Source organism: Zootoca vivipara, chromosome 7 (assembly GCF_963506605.1).
Source record: "Zootoca vivipara chromosome 7, rZooViv1.1, whole genome shotgun sequence".
In the NCBI taxonomy this organism is placed as follows: Eukaryota; Metazoa; Chordata; class Lepidosauria; order Squamata; family Lacertidae; genus Zootoca; species Zootoca vivipara.
The window spans coordinates 93,538,800-93,566,545 of NC_083282.1; the positions used below are offsets into that span (position 1 = coordinate 93,538,800).

The following is a 27,746-nucleotide window of genomic DNA, read 5'->3' on the forward strand; positions in this document are numbered from 1 at the left end:
ATATCTCACCAGTTCCATGCATGGTAATTAGCAAGGAGCGATGTTATTGAGACTTGCTTCTTGTGCAGTGCAGTAACACAGCTCCCTGCTGGAAAGTATCCCACACTGAAGTTGCCCTGGGGGGGGGGCTGCACTCCCCTAGGAAAAGATTTGCAGGTGGAAGGGGTGCTCCTGTATTCAATGCTGCCGGGAGGTTTGGGTAGTCTTGGTGGCCAGGATTGCCTTTTTCAGCTCTGGCTGGTTCACTAACTCCAACCGCTTCTGGAGGGAGATAACTCTGCCACCGTACTCCATGCTCTGGTAACTGCCATATTGGATTGTTGCAATGCACTGAACATGGGGCTGCCCTTGAAGACAGCTCAGAAACTTTAGTTGGTCCAAAAATGCAGTGGCTACATTACTGGCTAGGGTTCTATTTAGCTCTCATATAGCGTGTGTTAAGGGACGCAGGTGGCGCTGTGGTCTCGACCACTGAGCCTCTTGGGCTTGCCGATCAGGTGGTCAGTGGTTCGAATCACCACGACGGGGTGAGCTCCCGTTGCTCGGTCCCAGCTCCTGCCATCCTAGCAGTTCGAAAGCACGTCAAAATGCAAGTAGATAAATAGGTACCGCTCCGGTGGGAAGGTAAACGGCGTTTCCATGCGCTTCTCTGGTTTCGCCAGAAGCAGCTTAGTCATGCTGGCCACATGACCCGGGGGAAAATTGCGGACAAACGTCATCTCCCTCGGCCAGTAAAGCGAGATGAGCACCGCAACCCCAGTCATTCGTGACTGGACTTAACGGTCAGGGCTCCTTTACTTTTAACGGCGGTTGAAACAGCTGCACTGGTTGCCAGTTTAGTTTTGGGCCCAATTCAAGGTGCTCACATTAGTGTTTGAAGCCCTCAATGACTCCGGCCCCAAATACCCAAAAGACCACCTCAGGTGCTGAGATTGGTAGACGAGGCCTCCTGGTGGTAGTTCCTCTGTCCTTAAGAGGCCTGGAAGGTGGTAGACGGAGAGATGGCCTCTGTGGTGGCCTTTAAGCTATGGAACTCCCTCCCCGCACCCAGAGGTGCACCTAGCAACTTTATTATAAAACTGACAGCAAATGCTGAAGACAGGTGCCTGTTTACCCTGGCTTTTAGCATGAGGTGCATATATTTATTTGTTCAGAAGTTGTTTTAAACTGGTGTAATGTAATGTAACTCATCCTGGGGCCTTAAGAGTGAAGGGAGGACACTTAATTAATTAAAATAATAATAGATTGGACCAGAACACTGTTCTGTGTAGGCCTACAGATGGGAGAAGTCTACAGCTGCTTGGGAGAGCCATATTGGAAACTAGAAGATGCATTTCTGTTTGTTATACAGTGTTTATTAAGTAGATTCAGTCTTATAATATGATATACAGACTCAAAAAAATTCCACATACTTATGAAATCAGTGCATTTAGCAAGTAATACCATGGATGGAAAGAACCGCTCGATTTAAACAGCTCGTTGGTCTTTTAAGTGAATGGGACAAGGAGATTGGCCTGTGCTACTCATTTCACAAACAGAACAGAATTAAGTTGCATTACATAGAACAAACACACGTTCTAAGAATTAAAATATTAAGCCACATTTACTGGAAAAAGATCCACTGTATATAACACAAAAGTATTTCCATAGCACATGGAGGAGGAAGTGCCCATCTGCTTAGAAGAGCCACATGGAGTTGCATAGGTGCCTGTCAGGGAAGGTCTTTTTTAAGAATTCAACAGATTTAAGCCATAAAGTGTCACCTTCTCAAGCTGGTTTTAAGTGCCATTTCCTTCCTCTAGCGTCTCTAGGGAAGTGTGGGTGCCTCTTGGGCTTTGTCAATAGCTGCTGGAGGTCTCGTTCCTGGGTCATGCATGCCCCACAGCCCCCGTTTCTTGTGCCTTGGTGCTCAGGGAGCAGAAGGCAGAATTAAGTAGTGCCATCCTGTGGGCTGACTTAGCGAGGGAGATTCTAGCTGTTTGCTTTCACCTTAGTCCTACCGTATTAAAGATCCCGATAACTGATCTGGTCGCTGGAGACCATGGAATGGCTTGTGTACAAACCCTTTGGGTTGCAGCAGCACATCCCAGGAGTGGGGTGGGCATGTGCGCTTGTGCACAGAGATGGTCAGGGTGCCGATGAGAGAGTCTGTGGCTCTGCTAAGCAGATGGACAAGGGTGAGGGGGTGTCTCACCAAGAGCAGGTCTTGCAGAACACGGGATGTGCTGGGAGTTCTGTACATGTAAACAGTACACTTTCACTGAGTCCAAAGTCAGGAGCAAAAAGTACAAAGGTTCACATTGGTCTTAGGTAGATACAGGCGAAGAACTGAGCTGTACAGCTCTGAAACAACAACCAAACCGAACTTTCTCTAAAGCACCACTAAATTATATAAAAATCAGACCATGGACAGATTGTAGTTGGTATTCTGGTGAAATCACTAGGCTACCTTGTAAAAAGTTTTACAAAAAATTACAAATCAAAATCTTATTTAACTCTCTGAGTTCAAAGCAGCATTTCTCGTAAATGAACTGGTACTAAACGTTTCAGCCGTCTATGAGAGAGGGGAGGGCCTTCCAGTGTTGGGAGAATGTTGGGGGGGGGGTTTCCTACTTTGAATCCTGCGAATGCCTTTCCCTGGCCCAAAATGCTGCTATGGGGAAGGAACTTGTGGGTGGAGATTTCTCCTTGGTTTTTGTAAAAAAAGACCTGCCAGCCTATCCAGTTCTGTGGGCTCTTGTCCTGTTTTTAAGAACAGATAGGCTGGCCTTCTGCAGGAATCGGGGTCCCTACTCAATGGGGATCATCGGCTGAAGACCACAGAGATGTCCTAAGACAATTAGAGCTATAAACACACACACAAAAGATGGCTTCCGTGGCCCAAATGTGACCACAGATGCTATACTTACCTGAACTCCACCCAACCCTGATGTCGGTTGTGAGCCCCGGTTGGCTTTCCCATTGGGTCTCTTTCCATGAACCATATCAGATCAGTCTCAAAACATTCTAACCAGTGGTTTTAAAAACGAAAGCAGCAAAATACGCACACGAAGCCAAGTTCCAAAGTGATCTAGTGAAGAGGACTCTAAAAAGTTACACCCGGGTGGGGTGGGGTGGGGGAGAATTTACCTAAGCAGCCTGCTCTCTTGGGTAAACAGCCCCCCCCCCACCTCATGGCTATGGCTCCTGGTGGTGCTTCCAGCAATGCGAAGGCCGCACATGACAAAACTGAACACCAGGATTTTATTAAGGACAGCGATTGTCTCTGCCACACTTTCAACGTTCAGGGTTGCACAAAAGCAGTGTGGTATGGACTGGTTCTTTCCTGGGCCTTTCACAATAATAAATATTTACAGAAAATCAAAGTTCAGAGGGAGAAGCAGCAGATCTCGCACACCTGGGTGTTCTCTGCTGCAGAGGAAATCAAGAGAGAAGTGGGGCTGGCAGGAGGGCCTTTCGCCAAAAGGCCGTCCCCTGCTTCCCTGGAACCCCTGGGGTGTCACTCGGTGGAACTCAAAATAGAGAAACTCTGGGGATGTGAACTAGGATCAGGAATTCTCATGTGCAACAAAGCCACGCTCGTGGAGAAACAATGCAACCGAGCCATGAACAGCCGCAACTGCCAAGGGTCTGCAGTAGTTGGTTCCTGAGAACGTCTTGGGTACAAAATGTGGCTTAAAACCTAGTCTGATCCCAAGCAAATATACCGGGAAGAAAATTCCTCTCAAGCTAAAGTTGTTTCCATACAAACTGGGTGTAGGAATGGAGTGTTGGATTTCTTTCACCTCCTGAAACAAGGCGAATAAAAAGAAGCTCAGTTCCAATAGGAAAATGGCCCAGTATTCCTGGCCTATGGACCCTAAATGGGGGAGCTTCCAATAAGGAACTTAGGAGTGCTGCTGCTGCTGCAAATTTCTCCTAAACTTCGCAAGGGCTGGTACTCTGTAGCGCTTTCCCTAGCAAGCTGTGGCATCATGGGGAAGCTGGGGGGCAGAGAGGAGGTGTAGCCAATTCACCCCATCTCTGAGGCCCTGGGTTTTCTGGTGTCTTCTGCTGGCACTGAGCCATTCTCATGGCCTGGCACGGCTGCCTCATCTCCTCCATTCCTGATTTTAGCAGCGCTGAAAAAATATTGCACTGAGCAAAAAAGCAAGTGCATTTCGTGGGTGGAGAGGCATGGGTGGGGCTGTGGGAAGGAGAACTTGAGGGGAGAAAGAAATGGCTCAGCCCAGTTCCATCCATGCATCAGAAACTGGGCTTCTTGCAGGAGTCCTTTGCCTAGTTGGCTGCAAAAAAAGCCTTTTTTTAAAAAAACAAAAACAAAAACCTTCCAGGAATGACGTGAACAGGAAGCTGCATTTCGTCCCTTCCCTTTCCCCTTCATGTAGCTAATGCAACTCTGCCTTCAGCGAGCCCCTCCCCAAAGAAAACGAAGTTAGGAAGGGCAGAGTTGCCCCCTACAGCGAGGAACAGGCCTGGTCTGCTGGCTCAAATGCCCCTGAGGGTGGACGACTGACTCTCCCCGAGTCTGGGAAAAAACCACAACGCAGAGTGAGGTAGAGTGTGGAGGAAGAAGGCTGGGCAGCAGCTGCTTCTCTTTTGGGCCCCAGGGGCTTTTCCTTTAAAGTGACCAGAGCAAGTCCTGCTAACTGGAAGTGGCTGGGGGCCAGGGCCAGGGCTGGCCTCTGAGCCCTGCGGCTTCTGCCATAGGGCTGCCTGGTGAAAAAGTGGGAGAAGAAGCAGTGTCTGCAGCTGATCTCCTCATCCTTGCCCTCCAGCCCCCCAGGAACACGGGACGGAATGTGTGACGGTGCAGGATTAAACCTCCTCCTCATCTGACAGACACAAAAGTGGCAAATCTGTACAAACTCAAAAAATTCATTTTCCAAAAAAAGAAAGAAAAATAAATTAGGGGGTGTTAGGGAAATCACGGGGTGAGGGAAGAGAGGGAGAAGGGGAGGAGAAATCCTGGCAAGGGAGGGCCCGTTTCTCAATAAATATGGAATTTCTAAGACATGGAAGAGGCAGGAGAGGGGGGAGGTGCTGGAAAGGGGGCTCTACAAAAGTAAATTCTGGCTGTGCCTGTAGCTCCATTCCCCCCCCAGCTCTCCCCACCCCAACGTCTTCCTCCCCCCCAAAAAATAGTCCTACATCTCTCCAGGCTGCAGGCCGGCTCCTTTGGGTCGGTGTTGGAGTGCACTGGGCGCAGGCAGGTTCGAAAGGCAGGTCCTCAGGCCCTGGGCTCCTGCTCCAAGAAGAAACAGATCTTTTTGGATCCCACCTTATAAAAAAAAGTCAGAACCTGTGCCAGCTTGGAGGTGGTTGGTAGGCAGAGGAATGGCCAGTCCTGAGCAGATTATCAAAGGGAGCCCCTCTGCAAACAAAGGACAGTGTCTTCTGGCACAGGAGCCAAAGGGAGGCCAGCAGTCAGTTCTGCTGTAAAATGAGGTTTTCCAGTTCATCTGCAGAGCGGAGGAGGAAGGCTGCGGACTCCCGGTAGCCGGCGATCAGCTGCCGCACCGCACTGATCTCCGTGGGGCTGAGCTGGGCGGCTGGCACCCCCCTGTTCGTGCTGTTGGTGGTGGCAGGGGTGGGGGTACTGGGCGCCCCACTTTTCATGCTGAGGTCAGTGGGGCCTGCAGGCAAAGAGCAGGAGAGGGATGGTCAGGAAGGAAGCACAAAGGATGCTGCTAGCAGGCGGCCCACAGGAGAGCCCACCCTCCTCCCCAAAAGCCCTGTCGTAAGCCACTATGAGCCAAGGGGCAAAGCGGGGCGCATGTTTAAAGAAACGGAGGAACACCCACATGTATATCTGAAGAAGTGTGCATGCACACGAAAGCTCATACCAATGACAAACTTAGTTGGTCTCTAAGGTGCTTCTGGGAATTTTTTAATGTTTATCAGCAAGCGATGGCTGCTTGGGCTCTGGGACCACATTGCTCCCCAAACAGTCCCTCATGCACACAAATGTGTCTGCGGCTGCCTCCAGAAGGAAGGCAAGGCAGGGCAGCCCAGAGGTGTGGACAGCTTTGGGCAAGCTTGACAGGCCAACCATTTGCCCTAAGCAAGGCGCAGGAGATGGGACAAGGAGCCCTGAATGGAGAGAAAGCAACCAAGCTGGGAAAGTGCCAAGCAGAAGAAGGCCTGAGGCCCCAGGGCTCTCCAGCAGAGGAAGGGCAAATGCCCCCCGATCAGGGTGCACCCGAGGACCCGCAATCTTCAGGGAGCAAAATGCATTGCCCTCTCCTCCTCTCACTCAAGGGGATTAGGCTTCAGTGGCTGGAGCCCAGGGTGGGATCTTGCTTCAGAGTTAAGAGGCATTAGGAAGGGATGAGAAGCGTTAATCCCAGAGAGGCATCTTTTGCGGCTCCAGAAATCACATCCTTCCAGCGAGGGCAAGCTGGGAGTGAGTGGAAGGAGGGCCAGAGGCCACTGAGGCACACCTCACGACATGCACTCAGAGACTTGTCGTGTGGACACTGGACACAACAAAGGATCCTCCCTCCATTCCTGAAAACCAGCAGGGCCAAAATGGCGGGGGGTTCACACTTCCACATTTTGCCAAAGGGCCCCCAGAGTCTCCTGTTCCTGAGCCCAAAGGCACAAATGCACAAGGCGAGGGGCTGCTGTGTTGGCTCACAAGACTCTGGCCTTTGCCTGGACTCACCCCCTTTGAGGGCAACACCTGAGCAGAAGTGGAAGGCAGCCAGGGCACATCAGGGCATTCTCCAGCCTGAGGGCTGCATGCCCTTGTGGGGGACCTTCCACAAGCCACATGCCAGTAGGGAGTGCAGACAGACACAAAAGGGGGCGGCAGAGTCACCCCCACACTTTCTCTTTTTCTCACATGCACACGAAACATTCATCGACTTCATTCTCTTCCTGGCCCCTTTCTCTCTTTTCCCTTCTCTCACCCCTCCCCTCAACTGCCTCGTTTCCCCACAGCAATTAGGCTTTTTAAAAGCTCCCTGTGGCACCAGTGAAAGCTTTCTAAAAGCATAATTGTGGGGGGCAGGGGGGGGGTTGAGCCAGAGCTTCCCCCCCCCTCTGCTTACCATTACTGTGATTCCCTGTCTGGAGCGAGGAGGCAGGCTGCAGGCTGCCTCCGAGGCTTCCGTAGCTCCGGTAACTGTAGTTCAGGCTCCCGTTGATATAGACGGGATCTTGGGAGAAAGAAGAGGCTGGCAGTGTGTAGGACGAATGAGTGATGGCAGCTGAATCCCGGGAGTGCTGCTTGTCCAGGGCAACCGGCTCATCCTACAGTGGAGGAATCATAGAATTGCAGAACTCGAAGAGACCACAAGAGTCATCTAGTCCAACCTCCTGCAATGAAGGAGGCTCTTTTCCAACATGGGTCTCTAAGCAAGGGGTGCACCAGTAGGGGGGGAGGAGGGTGCCCGGCCTCAGGCCCCTCCAGCCAGGCAGGGGCTGAGGGAGACAAGGAGCCCTTTGAGCCAAATACCCAGAAGCCTGTTCTTTACTCTCCCACCCCCTCGCTGTGCATAGCGCCACACCTATTGCCCGCTCTCAAAGCCATGAGTGCAACATGCAGACTGCACAGCTTGTGAACAGGTGGTGATGGGGCAAGGGCAGGCGCAGCAGCTCCGTCACAGCCCCCCCCCCCCCAGGGCACAGAACCATGCGTTCAGCGCCAAACAGGAGGTCAGCTCCAGGGCCTGTACCTGTGACGTTTGGTAGATCTCCAGCCGCATTCTTTTGGCTGCTTTCCTCGTCTCACTCTCGCAAGCGGCTGCCAGGATGTTCTCGGCCATGGCTGAGGTCAGGTGGGGCGGGGTGGGCCTGGTCTGGGGACACAGAGAGCCAGGAATGTCAGCCGTCGGATAAGAGGGTCAGTGGGTGGGCAGGCAGACCAGACAGTCAAAGGAGAAGAATCACCAGCTCAGGAAAAAATGAATGGTTCTGTATTAACATGCTTATATCCCTCCTTTTGGCCTCCAAAGGCCCCCAAGGATATTTAATAATAATAATAATAATAATAATAATAATAATAATAATAATAATAATTTATTATTTATTCCCCAGCCACTCTGCCTCAGGGTTCTGTCCTCTCCCCCATGCTTTTTACATCTATATGAAGCCGCTAAGAGAGATCACCAGGGGGTTTGGGCTGGGTGTTCATCAGTATGTGGATGATACCCAGCTCTACCTCTCTTTCAAATCAGAACCAGTAAAGGCAGTGAAGGTCCTGTGTGAGTGCCTGGAGGCGGTTGGAGGATGGATGGCAGCTAACAGATTGAGGTTGAATCCTGACAAGACAGAAGTACTGTTCATGGGGGAACAGGAGGCGGGCAGGTGTGGGGGACTCCCTGGTTCTGAATGGGGTAACTGTGCCCCTGAAGGACCAGGTGCGCAGCCTGGGAGTCATTTTGGACTCACAGCTGTCCATGGAGGTGCAGGTCAATTCTGTGTCCAGGGCAGCTGTCTATCAGCTCCACCTGGTACGCAGGCTGAGACCCTACCTGCCTGCAGACTGTCTCTCCAGAGTGGTGCATGCTCTAGTTATCTCTCGCTTGGACTACTGCAATGCGCTCTACGTGGGGCTACCTTTGAAGGTGACCCGGAAACTACAACTAATCCAGAATGCGGCAGCTAGACTGGTGGCTGGGAGCGGCCACCGAGACCACATAACACCGGTCTTGAAAGATCTACACTGGCTCCCAGTACGTTTCCGAGCACAGTTCAAAGTGTTGGTGCTGACCTTTAAAGCCCAATGGCCTCGGTCCAGTATACCTGAAGGAGCATCTCCACCCCCATCGTTCTGCCCGGACACTGAGGTCCAGCGCCGAGGGCCTTCTAGCGGTACCCTCGTTGCGAGAAGCCAAGTTGCAGGGAACCAGGCAGAGGGCCTTCTCGGTGGTGGCACCCGCCCTGTGGAACGCCCTCCCATCAGATGTCAAAGAGAAAAACAGCTACCAGATTTTTAGAAGGCATCTGAAGGCAGCCCTGGTTAGGGAGGCTTTTAATGTTTAATAGATTATTTTATTTCAGTTTTCTGTTGGAAGCCGCCCAGAGTGGCTGGGGAAACCCAGCCAGATGGGCGGGGTATAAATTATTATTGTTGTTGTTGTTGTTGTTGTTGCCATGGCAAAGGCGTGAAGATGCCAACCCACAGGGCAGTTAAACAGACCAGGTCCAGTGAGGATCATATGAATGAGGAATGGAAGCAAAAGGGGTTGGGATGGTTCTCAACTATCTTAGGAGAGGAGATGCAGAAGGAATTGGGGATAATAATAATAATAAACATAAACCTCACCATCTCCATGCCATTCTTCTTCATGCGGCGGCAGGATTTGAGGTAAGTGCGGATGCGCTTGCGAGCTCGCTCCTGGAACTCTGGAAACTGCCTGCTGCAGGATTCAATGATGGCCTGGATCTTCTCTTTGGGCTGCTTGGAGATGGGAACCATGCGGTCCAGATTCTCATCCACAAAAAGGCGTACAAACATCTGCAGAAACAACAGGGAACATGGGGAGCTGCCTCATGCCTGAACGGATCGGTAGCCTGGCTGGTTCACAACTGCCTGCTCCAGTCCAGCAAGGGCACCAGGCTGGGGAAGGGTGGTCTGCTCTGACTGGCAGCAGCAGCAACTCTCGGGCAGAGTCTCCATCACCAGTTACCACAGATGGGCTAAAGCAGGGGACAAATCTGTGCGCAAAGCATGGGATTGGCCGTTGAGCTGTAGTCCCTCCCCTCTCACAGGGGAAAGGAAAGGTGCAGCCATGCTACTGAACCCTGTCTCCCCCCCCCCATATTTCTATCCATACATAGAGCTGCCCGTACATTGAAGGCCTTTAGCCGCTCTGGGTCCATTCCTTCCGAATCGTTCATCTTGTCGTTGTCCTCGTGGTCGTCATGCTCATCATCATCGTCATCGGCGGCTGGAGCTCTGCCCACCGTCAGGTCTTCAGGGCAGCCGCTGACCTCAGTCTTGACGGAATCGTAACTGCCAGAGCTGTACGGAGGCGACTGAGGGAAGAGACAGAGAATCAGCCCTTTGAACCTGGCTACACCAATCTTGCTTAGCCTTCTGGCGGCTCACAGATCTCTAACTTTGGGAGGGCTCAGCCTCGGCTTCTACGCTGTCTAAATTTGTGGGGGTGGGGCGGAGAGAGGAGGCAGAGGGCTAAAATGGGATGGAGGGGGGCACAACCACGCCACTCCTACAGTGAACACCTGAGAAGACCTGAGTCCATACCCCATGTTAGGAAAACACTCTTCAAGAAACAGATAAAAGTTCCTTTAAGCCAGGCATCCCCAAACTTCTGCCCTCCAGATGTTTTGGACTACAATTCCCATCTTCCCCAACCACTGGTCCTGTTAGCTAGGGATCAAGGGAGTTGTAGGCCAAAACATCTGGAGGGCCGCAGTTTGGGGATGCCTGATTTAAGCTTTAATGAGGGTTCCAGAATTTTCTTTTGCGTGTAGGAGTGGCACTTTTGGCTTGATTGGTGTCAGCTGCAGGTGCAAATACTGTAAAGGGAGAAAGTTGCAAGCTGCAATTTCCACACAAGGAAAGCACACACACATGTTGAGTTTATACCGTGCTGGAGAGATATAGAAAGAATGTTCTGTGGTGCCTTGGTTCTCAAACAACTTGGAACCCAAACACTGCAAACGCGGAAGCAAGTGTTCCGGTTTGCGAACTTTTTTCGGAAGTCAAACGTGCTCCGTTTTGAGTGTTACGCTTCCAGTTTGAATGCCACACTTCCATTTGGAGTGTTACGCTGAGGTCTGTCTGTTTTTGCTATTTATTTTGCGTTTTTGTGGCTCTTTTGGTTTTGGTTTTGTGACCGTGCGGAACCCAGTTCAGCTACTGATTGATTGATTGATTGTGTGACTGTAGTACATTGTTTCGGCTTGAAACAATGTACTACAGTCACACAATCAATCAATCAATCAGTAGCTGAACTGGGTTCCGCACGGTCACAAAACCAGATCGCTGATTGCCGAAGAATTGATGCTTTTGAATTATGGTGCTGGAGGAGACTCTTGAGAGTCCCATGGACTGCAAGAAGATCAAACCTATCCATTCTGAAGGAAATCAGCCCTGAGTGCTCCCTGGAAGGACAGATCGTGAAGCTGAGGCTCCAATACTTTGGCCACCTCATGAGAAGAGAAGAATCCTTGGAAAAGACCCTGATGTTGGGAAAGATTGAGGGCACTAGGAGAAGGGGACGTCAGAGGACAAGATGGTTGGACAGTGTTCTCGAAGCTACGAACATGAGTTTGACCAAACTACGGGAGGCAGTGCAAGACAGGAGTGCCTGGCGTGCTATGGTCCATGGGGTCACGAAGAGTCGGACACGACTAAACGACTAAACAACAACAACAGTACATTGTTTATTCCTTTCATTTTTAGGATCAATGGTCTCGTTAGATAGGAAAATTCATGTTAAATTGCTGTTTCGGGGGTTGTTTTTAAAAGTCTGGAACGGATTAAACCATTTTGCATTACTTTCTATGGTAAAGCGTGCCTTGGTTTTGGAACGCTTTGGTTTTGGAATGGACTTCCAGAACGGATTAAGTTTGAGAACCAAGGTACCTCTGTAAATAGTTTGTATATATTAGGAACTGAAATGCTTGTGCAACCAGTCAAGCAATAAAGAAGCTCCTGGCTGAGGAATTTGACTATGACTACTGTTCTTGTCCTCTGGCTCCAGAGGGAAACTCTGCTATAAACAGTAAGGTGAGCTTTTACTAAGGTGCCACCACATAAGCAGAAAGCGTAGCAGAAGTTTGTGGGCAGTAACCTCTAATACCCCAAAATATGGGTCAGTCTGAAGTGCCCTCTTCTTCCACCTTGGGGACTTGAGGACAGCCGCTCAGCTGTTTGTTCCAAGCACCCACAGAAAGATTCAGCCACCATGAGGACAAGCCAGCAACAGCAAATCCCCTGGAACCTTGGCGAGAGCTCTTGGCCACGGAAATCCCCTTTCTGTGAGGTCCATGAAGCAGATGGTGCCTTCATCTCACCATGCGCTGGTCCTCTGGTCATTCTCTACAGACGCCATAGGGCTCCCCTGCTGTTTTGGCTCCCAATGGGCAACCCTCGTTGTTCATTTCTGTGAAAAGCTCCAACCACACAAAAGAAGGGCCATTGGGCCATTGGGCCAGGAGCCCCAGGGACTCTGCTTCCTTTCTGCCCTAAAAGGAAATGTTTCTGGCCAAGATAGGGCTGGGAACAAGGCCCTTGGCTTAGGAAAATTTGCTGGCACTGGCCTGAGTGTAGCTGGTCAGTGGACTACAGTGGCGAAGGAACACAAAACGTGGAGGGCTCTAAATTTAACGCAAGGCTAGGCCACGGGGCCTCCTTATCAGGGTGACTGATCTTCTCCTATTACCCCAGATGGGTCATCTGCTCTTGTTTCAGCCTCCACATGGTCTTCTTTTGACTCTGCCACCGTGCCTGTAGCCAGGGGGAAACTCCACTACTGCCATTGGATGTTAGGTGGAGGGACCCTTCTCCTGCCCCCATGCCATTGGCTGCTACAGTCACTCTCCCCCCCCCCCACACACACACCTCGGCTGTGCTTTTGGCTGCATATTTTGCACGGCTCCGCAGGCCATCGGCGCTGCAACTTTCCGGCTGGTAGGAGGGGGTGACGTGGGCAGGTGCCAGCTTGTCGCACAGGTTGATGGGCTGGTCCTCAGAGGAGGCACTGAAATCCATGGGAACGGCAGCTCCATTCCCGTTCATCTCTGGGTAGGCGGCATCCCCCTGAGTGCTGCTGGAGGTGGACGGGTTCAGGGTCGAGGAGCCGTTCCCGCTGCAGCTCTCTGAGGAGGAATCGTCTGCAAAGAGAAGGGAAGGGGGCCCATTATCAGAAAGACCACAAACCCCAAGATGCTGCTACTGTGGCGGCCCCAAACCTGCAGTCCGCAGCGGGGCACAATCTCACTCTTCCCTCATCGACATCAGTAACCCCCCAACAGTGCTGCCCTGAGGCCCTGGGCAGGGCTTTCTCGGTGGTAGCTCCCAAACTGTAGAAGGGGAAAGCAAACCTCTTTCGCCCACCTTCTTCTCAGGGTGAGGGTGTGTTGCTATTTTACCCATTGCTATTTTATGTTACTTCCGTTTCTGTTGCATTTACTTTGTGCTGATGTTTTCACCGGAGATATATATGTATATATAAGTATATATACTGTTTAAGTATTTGCATGTTTTAAGATGTTGCAAACTGCCCTGTTACTGTATGGTGAAGGGTGGTAATGTGGAGATAATACTGACATGTCTTACCAGGCAGTTGTAAATATTAGTGAGATAGCATATCTATAGTCCTTTAGAATTACATGCCAGTTAGATCCAGCCACTGAGACTCAGCCCCCCTTTGTACACTTGCCTTCAGTTTCCAAAGCCTCCCTTTTTATATGAAATATCATGAAGTAGCGCAGAGGCAGCCAGTGTGGGGCTCCCTAGATATTTTAGATTACAACTCCCATCAGCCCCAGGCAGCACGGCCAATGGTCAGGGATGATGGGAGTTGCAGCCCACAGCATCTAGAGGGCATCATCACACCGGTAACTTCTGAACCAGCAGCTCACAGAGGAGTCTGGGTAATTCTTTATCGGGAACTTCCATTTCCCAAAGGACTACTGAGGACGACATGAAACCCGTCAACATCAACCCCTTGCAAATGACCACAGTGCCTGGAGACAGTCAGGCTGCATATCCACAGCAGTGACCAGAGGAAGAATGACCACTGGGAGGAGCGCAGAGAGAATAAACACATAGTGCACCTGCGGCAGCAAAACCATACGCCTTCAGCTGCAACAAAACATGTCTCTCCTGTATCAGTCTCTACAGCCACAGCAGGCGCTGTAACTCTCCAACTGTTTGACTCTTCTGTTGTCTCCCGAGAAAGACAGAGGCCAACCAACGGAGGGTGAAAGCCAAACACCAGAGCTCTTCCTGTAGGCAGCTTTGAAAGGATGCCTTTCGTACACACTGGTGAGAAGATACTTAAGCAGAGAGAAAGGAAGAAGGATGGCTGCACTCTGTACACTCAGCCCTCTTTGGCCTTCAGTAAACTAGTTTGGCAGGTTTATTCTATTGTTTCAAGAACCTGGAAAACCTGCTTGGCCAGAGGTGCTGGAGTGAATGTGTGTCCATTCCCCCTTCACAGTGGGATAGGAAGCCTCACTCCAGTCACTTTCAGCGCTCTTAAAAAGGATTGTCCCCAGCGCTAGCTATGGGGGCAGAGATTCAGATGGTAGCGCTTCATTTCTTTGCAAGCCCACCCCGTCCCTTGCCCTCCTCAACACATCTCTAGACTGAAAATAAAGCGGAATCCATGTGCCTTGTGTTGAGGGGGCACAGGCAACGGCAATGCACTGGCCTCTTGCCACTTAGCAAGGAGCACAGGATGTCTGAGCTTGTGTGTCTGCCCCTGATGCTGGAGGAGCTCCTCTGGTCCAGCGAAGGGGAGCCAATGGACTTGGCTGCCATTGCAACTGTGGTCACAAAGCCACCCTGCCAACGCGTGGCCCTGGGCAAAGCACTCCCTCAGCCTCAATCCCCCACCTGCAGAACAAGGGCAAGGCAAACAGTGCCTGCCATCTCCCATCTTTTCCATCCCACCCCACCCCACCCAGCCAGCCTGCGGATGTACCACCTCCCGCTCCTCCCCCCCTCTCCCACCGTTGCCAGGCTCTGCTGCTCCCCTGGTTCCCATGGAGATCGCCTACTTGCCTTGCCTTCCCCCCTCAGACACATTTGTTCCAGCCCTGGCATCCATCATACAGAGCATGTCTCCCTGCCTGCACAAGCGCAGGGGCCAGGCAGCATTTCGCACGCAGCAGGCTCTGTCTCCTTACGCACCAAGCAGCCCCTCAACAATGGCTCTGTGTTGCTGCCTCTTCCCAAACCATGGCTGTGACTTTGGGCACCAGAGAAGGCCATGGCCATCCCCTCCTCCTCCTCCTCCTCCCACTGCAGCTCAACTGGGAGATGACATCCCAACCGCCTGCCCTCATGTGCACCTCTGAGGAAGGTGCAAGCACGTGATGCACGCATTCATCCTGTGCTTGCTTTCTCTAGGACCCGAATCAGGTGCCAGCCTCTTTTTACACACGCACAGCCGCCTCCCGTGTTTCAGGGCAGAGCCTCTCATGGGGCACATTGCAACACGCGCCCTTCCCCACCAAAGCCTGCTGGCCAGCTCGCCAGCCCGCCCGTGCCGCCTGCCACCACAGCAGATCCTTGGATTCACAAGGTGCTGCAAGGCGGGGGAGAGGGGAAGAGGGGAAAGGGCAAAGGCCTCGCAGAAAGCTGCTTCCTGCACAGGCCAAGCCCTGGGTGCCGAACAAAGGAGCTGCAGATGGCAGCCCCCAACTTCCTCTTGCTGGCTTCCTCACCCAGGTGGCAGGACAATCAGGGTCAGGCGGCTGCTGGTGGCGAAAGCCCCACATCCTTGTGACAGACGGGAGCTGCGGGGGGGGGGGGAGCAGGGAGGTGTGGCTGCTCTCCTTCCTTCTGCCTGCCCGCCCTCCCCTGCAATCTACAAGGAAGCTGCGGAATGGCTTCCCTCGCCAAGGCCCTTCCGTCCTTCGCAACAAAGGACACTCCCTGGCACCACCCTGTGATCAAGATCTAGCGGCAGCCAGGAGCCTCTTCTCCCTGCTGCTGCCCGCCACCGCCCCCGCCGCAAACACACTTCACACCCCTGGCATCTCTGCCCAGCTCTCCTGAACTGTCCAGGTGCCACAAACCCTTGCATTCTATCCAGAGTCATTTCTGACAGGGGTGAGAATTCCTATGCCATTCAGTGGTCATTGAAAGCCCTGGGACCATGAGTTTAAGAGTACTCAAGCTAAACTAGGCTAAGCAATTCTGAGTATGTGCTCCGGGTGATGACTGCACCTCTCATGCCTTCCACCTCTGGCTGCAAGGCGGGGCAGAGGGGGGGGCAATCTGATTATGCACAGGAACACAGGAAGCTGCCTCGCAGGCATATCTACAATTTCAGCATCCGTTGAGGGTATAGAAGCCTGGTCGGCAAGACTAGAGAGATTGCATGCCTGGAGACTGTAGAAGCAGAAAAAGACTGGACCAGTCTTCCCCAGCCTGGCTCCCTCAGCATGTTTTGAGTGGCCATGCTGAGACTGATGGGAGTCGTAGTCCAAAACATCTGGAAGGCACCAGGTTGTGGAAAGCTGAACTAGAGTCCCACACAGCCTGAACTTATGTTATCAATTAAGAGCTGCTACTGACCAAGAGGGAAGCAATACGGCCACATTAGACCCTGGTCCTTCACTGCATTCTTTGGAGGGGGAATTTGGGCTTCTCCAACTTTCTCAGTAGAGAAGGTGGCCACTACCACAGTTTCTGTAGCTGGATATGCCAGATATTCAAAGTACTGGGTGAGGGCACAACCATCCGATCAGCACCCTGGCATTGCCCGAGATATTGCCGGAGATCCAGGGGTGCAGCGTTCAGCACCTTCACTGTCCCAAATAACTGCAATGGCCTGCTTGTACCTCTGAGCTGGTCCTGGAGAAAGGCACCTTCTCCCTAGAGCCTCTTAGAAATCCTGAACACAAGAGGACCATTGGCTGTACATTTGTACATTTTCATGTTTTTATTTGTGCATCGTAAGATACAGCTGGTTGGAAAGAGAATCAGTATGAGAAGAGTCCCACTTGCATATGAAAAATCCATGGTCAGATCCCTCATTAGCCAGGAACATCAGTGCGCAATGTGCCTTGCAGACACACATACCTGAGTCAGGTGGACGGAATATACCTTGCCAGTACTCTGGCCTAGTCTCTCCACCTCTCTGCCAGTTCTTGCATGGTGTGAATTGCTACCCCCTTTGTCACACGTTTTCATTTTGTGCCTGGTGCCTGCCTAGATCCATTGGGCATGGGGGATCTCCCTGCTCCCACCCAGCATAGTTCCTGTAATGGGGGCAGATCTCTGCCAGTGAATGGAGAGGAGAAGGAGGGGGCAGGAGGGAGGGGAAGAGCCAGGCTAGCAGTTTGAGAGGCTTTCCCTCCCCCTGTTCTCAGCTCCTTCCTGGAGGGAGGCTCCCAGCTTTATCCAATGATGCCTCTCTGAAGGATTAAGGAGAATTATTCCTGGCCATGGAGGCACGAGCTGCGCACCAGGCTGCTGTGCAGTTCGCCCAGGCATTGCCACAGCAACAGAGCCTCTCCTCCTGCGCCTGGCCAATGGCAGGCCTCCCCAAAGGCCAATGGGAGAAAGTGTGCGCTGCCTTGGGACCATCCTTGCTGCCTGCTCCTTGGCTTCTCCCTGGATTAGCAGCAGCCCCCGAGCTGCTGGAGTGCCAAGAGCACATGGCAGCCACCGCCGAGGCTGATCTAGTCTCATCCACTCTCTGCAGCACAGGCCAGCAGGAGAAAGAACTTTTCATGGGACCCTTTCCCTGCAGAGCTGGCTTTCTCCACTGACAGCAGAGGAAGTAGAGAACAGAGGTGGCTTGCTTCTAATGGCAAGGATCACAGAAACTGAGAAAGAAAAAGAGCAAGGATTGAACTTGCTGGATTTTTTCCCCCGCCTAAGGAATGAGCAGGATCTCACCCCCCCCAATTGCCCTTGAAGTCAGAATCAGCTGGTTAGAGCATGCTGCTGATAACAGCAAGGTTTCAGGCTCGATCCCCGTATGGGACAAGTGCACATTCCTGCATTGCAGGGGGCTGGACTAGATGATCCCCAGGGTCCCTTCCAACTCTATGATTCCATGAAAAGGATGCCTTACCTTCCAAGCCTTCCAGGGCATGGCTGGCTGGGGGAGAAGAGCAGAGGAGCTTTTTTAGATTAATGATAATGAACTGAAAGATCCCTGTGCAGGATCCTGCCCCCACCCCCACCCCCATACACCAGCCTCTTTACTCCATCCGTACCCTGCTGTTATTTCTGTATCACTAGTAATGTATATGGATTATTCATTTATATAGGGTTATATACAGAGCAACAAGCAAAAGACAAGGCCCTGCCTTGGGGAGCATACAATCTAAACCTATATTTTGAGGTGGGTGTTGGGGGTGAGAGAGACAGAGAGATCACAGTCCTCCCACTAGCCCCCAATACATTGTAAGGGGGGGCTATAATGAAGTTTTCACATTTATTACTGTGGCAGATGTGAAAAAGGCAAATTGCACGTTGGGGATGTTTAGGAAAGGGATTGAAGATGGACATGTCAGGATTATGCCACTGTTATGCAAATCTGTGGTGAGACCACACTTGGAATATCCCATACCGTTATGGCTGCCTCACCTCAAAAAGGATGTAGCAGAGCTGGGAAAGGGCAAGCAACGGGGTCAAGGGACAGAAGCAACTCTCTTGGGGGAAATGGTTGCGACATTCAAGGCTTTTTAGTTTAGAAGAAAGGTGAGCAAGCCTGATAGAAGTGTGTAAGAATATGAATGGTGTAGATAAAGAGACAGTTCTCTCCCTCCCCCCCCCCTCCCCCAAAAGTACTAGAACCTAAGGGGGGGTGTAAGGGGCAAAGAGTACAGAGAGCCCCCTCCCATCCTGAGGAGCAGCTCCTCCACCAGCAGTAGTGCCAGCGGGCGGGGGGGGGGAAGAGTCAAGTGAGGAAGGAGGAAGGAGGAGACGGGGCTCTGGCAGCATAGGAGAGCCCCTGCTACACGTGGGAGAGGAAGAGAGAGGGGGGAAAGGGGGAGAAGGAAAACAGGGAAAGGAGACCCTTTTCCCCTCCGGTTCCGGAATTACACAGGAGGAAACGCGGAAGGCGATTTGGCATGCCCAGACTCTTATGCTGGAAGAAGACGCAGAGCGCACCATTCCAGGGTTCTGGTTCGGACTAGAAGGATGTATCCTGTACAGCTCTATCACTGTAAATAAACTGCACACAATAAATCCATGAAAAGGCCAGAACGTGCAGAGTCGTTACTCTAGAGTAGTCGCAACGCGCATCCTGTGACAGGGGGCACCCAACGAAGATAAATGTTGGAAGATTCAGGACAGACAAAACGAAGTGCTTCACACGGCGCACAGCTAAACTATGGAACTCACTCCCACAAGATGTGATGGGGGCCACCAACTTGGATGGCTTTAAAAGACGATTAGTCAAATTCACAGACGATAAGGCTACCAATGGCTACTGGCCACAACTGGGGTGTTTTACCGACACCCCTGAATGCTAGTTGTTGGGAATCACGAGTTGTGGGAGTGCTGCTGCACTAAGGCCTTGCATATGGGCTCCCCATAGGATCTGGTGAGGACTGGAGTAGACGGGCTTGTGGCCAAATCCAGAGCGACTCCTCTTATGTTCCAATCCAGAATCTGGGCTTTCTCATCTGAAAATGTGCAGGTTTAAAATGCAACATTTCAACATGCGCACGCAAGCACACGCCACTCCCTCCCACCAGGTCAAGCGAACCTAAATAACTTACCCCAAATAAGGAATGTTTGCTAATTGGCATAATTTATTCATCTTCAAGAATTAGGCACTGAGTCCTTCTCCAACCATGGTGAACACAAAGAACTCTAAAGACTGTCTTAATTATTCTGGATTGCTGGGGCCTGAACTGCCCTCCCCCCCATATCCAGCCTCATAACTGAAAAAGGTCCCATATCCTGCGTAAATCCCATTTAACCAATCATACTGGGTTGCTTCCTATGTTCAACTGCAGCAGCTACAAAGGGCTGAGATTGTAAGGAGGGTCTGTCTGCTGGATCAGACCAAGGTGGGTCCCACCAAAACCAAACAGCTGCTAGCCAGATGCCTCTGGAAAGCTCATCAGGCACCAGCCTTCCCATGCTGCATGTCCCCAGTATCCAGCAGTCAAATAGAGGAGTGCCTCAAAATATTGGCTGCCAAGCCTGGAAGCTCTCAGCATAGAGCAATCCTCAGAGAATCTGACTAATACTTTTTAAGAGCCACCAATGCTAGTAGCCATCGCTTCACCACATGACATTTTACTCCATGAATTAAATCTGTGTCTGCTCTGAACTGCAAGGGGTCCCAAGGACTCGTATTAAAGTAGGAGCATCTAGTGGCCATTTATAAGCAAGAGACATAGCATGGAGGGGGAGGGGCATTTTAAACCAGAGTGGCGGTCCAGATCCCCACCCGCACCCCTGCAAAGCCCCTCCTGGTGCACTGCTCACAAGCATTTTGGCCCAGTAAGGGGTGAGAGTGGCAACTGGGAGGAGGGAGGGTCAAGGGCAGAATCCTCTCCTCCATTTCTTTATCCCCCACCCGCAAGTGGTCATTAACAACCACTGGGACTCCATTACATGCATCCTCTTGGAACATGTGCTTAGGCCAGACTCCTTGGTCTCCTCCGGCATTAATCCCTACCAAGCCCACAGAGGACCCAAATCACAGGGCCCCATACAACAGCTATGACTCCTCAGAAGCTACAGTGAGGCCAATCCTGATCTTCCACAGACTCAGCGACTGGCATCTCCAGTGGACCTCCCGCAGTCTGCATACAGCCACCTGGCTCAGCTGTTCACCTGTACTGACAAGTGGGGAGGGGAATTAATCCCCCCTACTTTATTATTCCACTGCTTCAGCCTCCTTTTCTTGTCAGGTGCAGTATGAATTCTCCCAGTCACTGCTTGCCAGAACAAGACTGGAAACTGTCATATCAACTGTCTACAACGTGGTGGAGTTACCACTGTTTGCCCACACTTGCGCAGGGGAAGGGAGGGACGGCAGCACGTGATGTGGTTCTGGGCAAAGAATGGCTGGTGACGGCACAGGAGTGTGGGGAAGAGGAATCGAAACCAAACTCAGGGTGGACAAGCCTACAAGGAAGAAAGCACATGCCTGTTCCACATGTGGTCAAGAGCGGAATGGCACCATGCTGACCATCTGCACTGACGACCGTAAGAGCAACCCACAGTTCTGTGGGCTGTACACCCATGTGCAAAAATCCAACTTTGGGGTGCTGCTAAAACCCCAGACAGGCCAGGTCTTTCTTTCAGTTTCGCCACAGGCTCCAAGCCCTGACAGGCTGCTGCCACTCGGGGAATGAATGCATCTTCTAAGGGACAGTGATTTGGCGGGTGGGGAAGAGACAGACAGAAGGACAGGAGAAGAGAGACCACCCTTGTGCTGGGAGTTCTGCCTTTAACACCAGAGACACCTGCACAGCCTTGATGGGAGGCTTAATGCAAGATGAGGGGTCTGGAAACCAAGCCTTATGAGGAACGGTTGAGGGAATTGGGTATTAACCTGGAAAAGAGGAGACCAAGTGGTGATATGATAGTCATCTTCAAATATCTCAAGGGCTGACACTTGGAGGATGTCACCTAGAGGCTAAGATCTGAACCAATGTCTTCAAATGTGAAGAAAGGAGATTCAAACTAAATATCAGGAAGAGCTGTCCAACAGTAGAACGGACTCCCACTAGAAGTGGTGGACTCTCCTTCCTAAGCAGAGGTTGGATGGCGACCTGTCATGTCTGATGTAGTTGAGATTCCTGCATTGCAGGGTGTTAGACTAGATGACCCCTGGGGTCCCTTTGAACTCAACATGGCACATGTCAGCTATAAAAATCCAACCTGACTAATGTGGGGTGGGGTAGGGAGGCAGCTAGTGCTGGCACCCCCACTCCAGTCTTGTTGCCCTGTCTCTGCAAGGCAGAAAATGTCAAGCGGACAGAGCAAAATGGCTCTTGGGGCAGAGGGCAGAAGGACACCAGCCGTTTGTTTTGCAGACTAATTTGGGAGCGGGTTTTGCCTTTGGAGGAGGAGGAGGAGGCAGCTGGCTTATCCTCGTTGCTGCAGTGCAGGATTTGCAGAGATCAGTAAGGATGAATGGGGGGGGGGTCGTGATCTCCAGCACCTGCTCCCTGACAGCCAGGGCAATGGGGAAGTGGCCCACTTTAGGGGCCCTGCTTGAATGAAACGGAGTGGGGTGGGAAGATGAGGAGGGAAGCACACGGCCATCTAAAGCGGAAAGTAGAATTATCTATGTGGGTGTGGGGCAAGTCGTTCCTCCTCCTACCCCATCACCAGCAGGGAGACAAAAACCTCTTTTGACTCTGAAGAACAATGAGCTTATACAAGCGCCAGCAGCCCACAGAAAAATCCTATAGCAGGACAATGGGCCCTCCCTCGGAGGCAGCCCCACCAATCACCACCCAAGGAACTCAAGGGCTCCCAGAATAACCCACCAACCAGCATTCAGGCTTCTTAAGGGGGGGGTTCTTCCTGAATATATCTCCTCCCCCACCCCAGGCACCCCTGGAGGACCCTGGGCTTGGCAATATCTGGGAATGCAGGCAGGCAACCAACCCTGGTGGCGGAGGAGTCTCCCTTAGCTGCTCAAGAATCCCTGGGAGCTGCTCTGTCACCTCCTGGAGAAAACAGAAGCCTCGGTTTCCATGGAGAGAAAACAGCCTTCCCTCCGCATGGTTTTGAACTTGGGTCTGGCTAGAAACCAGACCGTCAGGAGCTTCCATAGCATCCCACAGGCATTTCGCTGTAACAACAGCCAGTGCGATGTAAAGGGCCATCAATTATTCACTGACAGGAGGGGGGAGAGCAGGGGGGGAGGGCAGGTGGAAACGAAAGCAGGCTGAGGACAGATTTGGGCAGGGGTGTAGCGGCGTTTGCCGGCACCCGGGGCGCATGCAGACACACTGAGCAGGAGCGGGGCACAGAGGGTGAATGGAGCCCACCTCGCCAGCTCAGCCCTTGCCACCAGAGCCAAACAGGGCTGCACTGCACTGCCTGCCCACCTGTGCAGGGGAGAGCCTGGCCAGCCAACGCAGCCCTTGGTGGGCGAATCCCCCCCCCAAAAAAAACGCCTGCTGGGAGGAGTACTGGGCCGGGCCCCACTAGAATTGCCCATTCTTACCTCCCTCCCTCTGCGCCCACTCTTTGTCTGAGCAAGGAGCAAGTGAGCACTGGCTGAGCAGCCATTCAGCAAGGGGCCGGAGACAGAGCAGCGAGGCCAGGCTCTGTGGCCCAGAGACCACCGGCAGCAGCCAGGGCAGGGATCCGTGCGTGGGGACAACTGGCTCACGCCCCCTCAAAATTGTGCGCCCAGGGCCACTGCCCCTACATCTCTGAATTTGGAAAAGCAAATGTGGGGACCCCAAGCATAGTCATGGCAAAGGGGGGGGGCGGGTTTACTAGCTTTAAAACAGAAGCACAGAGGGGACACCCCCTCTCTACAAATGCCTGCTCTGACTAAAGTGTTGAACAGCTCAGGACCGCAACACCTCAAGGACCAGCTCTCCCCATATGAACCTTCCTATACCCTGAGATCATCTTCTGAGGCCCTTCTTTGTGTGCCTCCTCCACAGGAGTTCCAGGGGGTCATGAATGGGCCTTTTTTGTGGTGGCTCCCCATTTGTGGAATGCTCTCCCCAGGGAGATTCGGCTGGTACTTTCATTTTACATCTTTAGCACCAGGTGAAAACATTCCTCTTTAACCAGTCATTTGGCTTATAACATCATTGTGGGAGTGGGAGGGGTTACTGGTTTGTTTGTTTGTTTTTTCTTGTTTTTATTATTTTGCATTTTTTATCTTATATCTTTATGTTGTGAACCATCCTGAGATCTATGGATGGAGGGAAGAAGGAGAAGGAGATGGAGAAGGAGGAGAGAAGATCTCAGCTCTTTCTTTCTGTGAATGTCTAAGCCAGTCTCCTGCAACCTGGTGCCCTTGAGATGCTTTGCAGTACCAAAAGCAAAACAGTGAGCTTCTAGCACTAGCTATTCCCCCAAAATGACCGCAGCTGAGTCTGGGTGGGGAGGAAGGAAGGACAAAGCAGCACTGTCCTGGGAGCTGCCCTCTGTGTATGAAAAAAGGTGTCTCCTTGTACCGGCCGACTCCCAGCCCTTCCCCTCCTCTCTTGCAGCCAGCGCTGGAGCTGCCAAGGCCAAGTGGCAGACGCGAGGACCAGGGGCAGCAGCACTTTCTCATTTGCCTGAGGCACCCAGTGCCCTGATGCAAAAACACCAGTCCAAGTAGGGCTCCTGCATAGCATGGCTCCCCCAAACATATATACAGTCCACCCCGTACTGGAGCATGAGCATAATAATTCTTTAAGATGGGAGGTACTGAAACCTAGACTAACTTGGAAAACCGGTCCATTTGACCTGGAATCTCTTCCCCCTAATTTCAGAGATGCCAGAGCAAAGCGAGGGGTTGTTTCACTGAGTGGTGAAGAAGTGAGCTCTGCACATGCCCAAGCACACTCTCACCCATCTTGTTACCTTCCGCATTCCAAGGCTGACACCTGCCCTGGAGAGGAAGCTCGAGGGTCGAGCCGAAGCCCAAGTACCTCCCATGTAGAAACAGAGCACAGACTCCTGTGGAATGTGAACAACAAACCCTTGTGGGGGGTCGGGGGGGTCTATATTCTGTATGGGACCCTGCACACTATTGCTGCAACTTACGGTAATTAGGCTGAAGACATATTGCCCCCCCCCCACATGGCGAGGCAGGTCTTGTAGCCTTTCAAAAACAGCTTCACTTGGAGATGGGAAAGTAGGGTAAAATAAATGATCAGGCACATCACAAACAATTTTGGCTCTTTCCTATCACTTTCAGCTCTCATAAGAACTATTACCTGTATCCAACCTATGTTAAGTCAAAGTACTTAAATTATTTTTCATTCAGCAACAACGCTCCGCATGATCTCTGTGCCATTCATTCCCTCTTCATCCTCTTCTGTGCCCCCAAAATCACAATCCATTCTGAAATTTACTTTGCTTCCATCCATCAGGAAACTTTCCAAGGAAATGTGCTTCATTTACAACATCTATGCTGAATTTAGAATCATCTGGGCCCTGAATATGCATGCTGCCTGCTGCTTGTATTGAGTAGTTCCCCACCACAATCTAGAGAGAGAGGCTGCATCAGGAGCAGGGGGAGGTTTTGACTCAGCCCAAGAGGAACAGCAACTGCTGCTTCTCCAGAGATAGCAGGATGTGGTGGGGGAGGCCCCCTCCCAGCCCTATTCCCTTCCAGGCCTTGGGAGGTTCAACTTCGCCTTTTCATTTGGTGGGTGGGGGGATTGAACACTCATGCCCTCTGGGGAAAGACAGACCTGCAACTGCAGCAAGGAACTGTGTGGTTGGTATTTCAGGACCTCAAAGAATTTCAGTCCGGGTCTTGCTGGGATGAATCCATGTTTGGTTACCCAACACTGGCATCTACAGTAGTTAAAGAACCCGGCCATTTATGTGGCACTTCCTTCCCCTAGATCAGTTATTGTTCTTGCCCCTTAACCCACCACCCCAGACCACCTTAGTGTGCAACAGATTATCCCCACTGTCTGTCCCCAAAGAACCTGCCTTAAGAGGTATTATGCTGTTTCTGTTGCACTTTTGTGCGTTTTTACATTCCCGTAATTTTTCTTCCCCAAAAAAGTTTGTCCTTTTTTATTTTTTTAAGTAAAACCCCTCGAGTGTCATTTGCCACTCTGCACATGCACCAATTCTAATAACACTTGACGTGAAATGGTCAAAGTTAAGCAGTAGCATGAAATGCCACAGGTTGCTGGGGGGTGGGGTGCAGTTTAAGAGGAGGAGGAGGAGGGAGACAGTGGGCTGGGCCAGGAAACAGAGCAAGTCAACTCACAGGAGGCGGGAGGTACTCCAGAGCATCTGTTGCACCAGCTGCAGCCTTCTTGGAGGGAGATGGCTTTGGCACAATTACCCATGCCCTCATAACGGTCAGGCTAGATCAACACCAGGGCTTTTTTTCAGCTGGGAATCCCTGGAACTCAGTTCCGGCACCTCTTAGGTGGAAGCCATTGCCATTATAAGAGAACCAGGTGAGTTCATGGTGAGTTCCGGCACCTCTCTTTCAAGAATAAAAGCGCTGATCAGCACTGTATGTGGGTGGTGCTCTTCAAAACATCTGGAAACCACAACTGGTACAAAATACAGCAACTAAGTTGCCAGACTGGGCTCAACTCTTGTGAATATATCATGCCATGCTGAAAGATCTCAACCGGACACCAGCTATTTTGCATGCTCAACTGAAGGCACTGGACTTTTCAAGCCCCAAGAGCCATGCGACCAGGATATGTGAAGGACCCTCTTCTTCCAAATGCATTTGCTTGTCAGCTAAGATCTTCAGAAGCTCCTCCATCTTCAGAGATTGCCTAAGGGAGAGGGGCCATTTCCATGGCAACACCTTTTAAGGGTCAGGTGAAGTCCATTCTGCTCACCTAGGCTTCCAGAAGTCCAACAGGCTTTTATGCTAAATGGCCAACTAAATGCCTATGGGAAGCCTGCAAGCAGAGCATGAGCACAACAGCACTCGGCCCACTTGTGACTTCCAGCAACTGGTATTTAGAGGCTTAACGCCTCCGACAGCGGAGTTAGGACATAGACATAGACATAGTGGCTGGTAGCCACTGGTGGCTGGGTCCTCCATGAATTTGAGAGCCAGTTCCACAGCTTAACTACAGTGGTGGTGTTCCCGAGGCTCTGTTCCTTGGCAGAGGACTTGGTGAGTGCATCATTCTCCCTTGGGAAGCGGAGGCCACAAGGACCACTGTGCGAAGTGACATTGCCTTCCAGAGGTCAGGAGTGCTGGATGCTGATCCACATACATTGTCCCAATCCTTGCATCACCTGACATGAACTCTACCTGCTCTGTTGATGACAAAGCTTTTTCCCCAATGCCTTTTAGCTAACCCTTCTGTGCCAAATCCATTAGCACTAATTGGCTCCCTTCTGCCATTCTGGAGGTTTATAAGTATCTTGCAGCAGGATGACACCCAGCCAAAGACTTCCAGGCAGTAACAGCAAAAGAGGGGCCCGGAGAGGCTTGAGTCACCTTTTGCTTGGTTTGGATCATCTATTGTTCTCAAAGGCTGCATAAAAACTGTGTTGTAGCCAACGTTAGCCTTACTCAAGAGTAATTAAAGGCATGACTAACTTAGGCCCATCACTGGTTCAACTCTGAGCATAACTTAGTGGGATACAACTCTATAGATGTACTGATGTACTGCCAATACCTGTAACTCACAGCTTTTTGTTCATTTTCTTCCTCTAACCTATCCATTCTTCAGGAAATCAGCCCTGAGTGCTCACTGGAAGGACAGATCGTGAAGCTGAGGCTCCAATACTTTGGCCACCTCATGAGAAGAGAAGAATCCTTGGAAAAGACCCTGATGTTGGGAAAGATGGAGGGCACTGGGAGAAGGGGACGACAGAGGACGAGATGGTTGGACAGTGTTCTCGAAGCTACGAACATGAGTTTGACCAAACTGCGGGAGGCAGTGCAAGACAGGAGTGCCTGGCGTGCTCTGGTCCATGGGGTCACGAAGAGTCGGACACGACTAAATAACTAAACAACAACTGCCACTTCAAACATGGGACCTCCACCTCCGCAGGAGCATGCACCCTCTGGATACTAGGGGCCAAGGACCAAGCACAGGGGAGGGCTATTGCCTTCGTCCCCTGACACAATTTGAAGAAGGGTGCCCTACTAGATGTACCCCTAGATCTGATCCAGGGGGGCTCTTTTTACTTTGATCACATGCCCACTCTGGCCAGCATTTCCCCCTTTTCCTGCTCTCAGTGCCATATTGGGGAAGAGCACAGAGAAGGAATCCCTCTGTGAACCATCTAGCCTACTGAGAAGACTCCACCCCAAATGCTCCAAACTGTGTCAGACTGTACTTAAAGTAGGTGGTTGTGAATGGCACTCAACGGCATTTCAGTTTTTGGTGTCCCCGCTTTTGAGTTCTGTCGAAAGAGCAATATCTGCTTGGTTTCTGAACGTGAGGTGGATTTTTTCTTGAACTTATCCTGA

The 27,746-nt window shown here is 51.5% G+C and overlaps 1 protein-coding gene across 10 annotated transcripts in view; it reads right to left on the minus strand.

Moving 5' to 3' along the window:
- Window positions 1-17: 17 nt before the first annotated feature.
- NOL4L (nucleolar protein 4 like) overlaps window positions 18-27,746 on the minus strand; it is a 131,232-nt gene continuing 103,503 nt past the window's right edge. For all 10 annotated transcript variants that reach the window (XM_060277396.1, XM_035121752.2, XM_035121750.2 and 7 more), the window contains 6 exons: window positions 12,542-12,813; window positions 9,802-9,987; window positions 9,275-9,466; window positions 7,683-7,805; window positions 7,056-7,257; window positions 18-5,636 (listed from right to left, as the gene is read on the minus strand). In XM_060277396.1, the coding sequence (XP_060133379.1) occupies window positions 5,428-5,636; window positions 7,056-7,257; window positions 7,683-7,805; window positions 9,275-9,466; window positions 9,802-9,987; window positions 12,542-12,813 (1,184 nt within the window). In that variant the 3' untranslated portion in view covers window positions 18-5,427. The remainder of the gene's footprint in view (window positions 5,637-7,055; window positions 7,258-7,682; window positions 7,806-9,274; window positions 9,467-9,801; window positions 9,988-12,541; window positions 12,814-27,746) is intronic.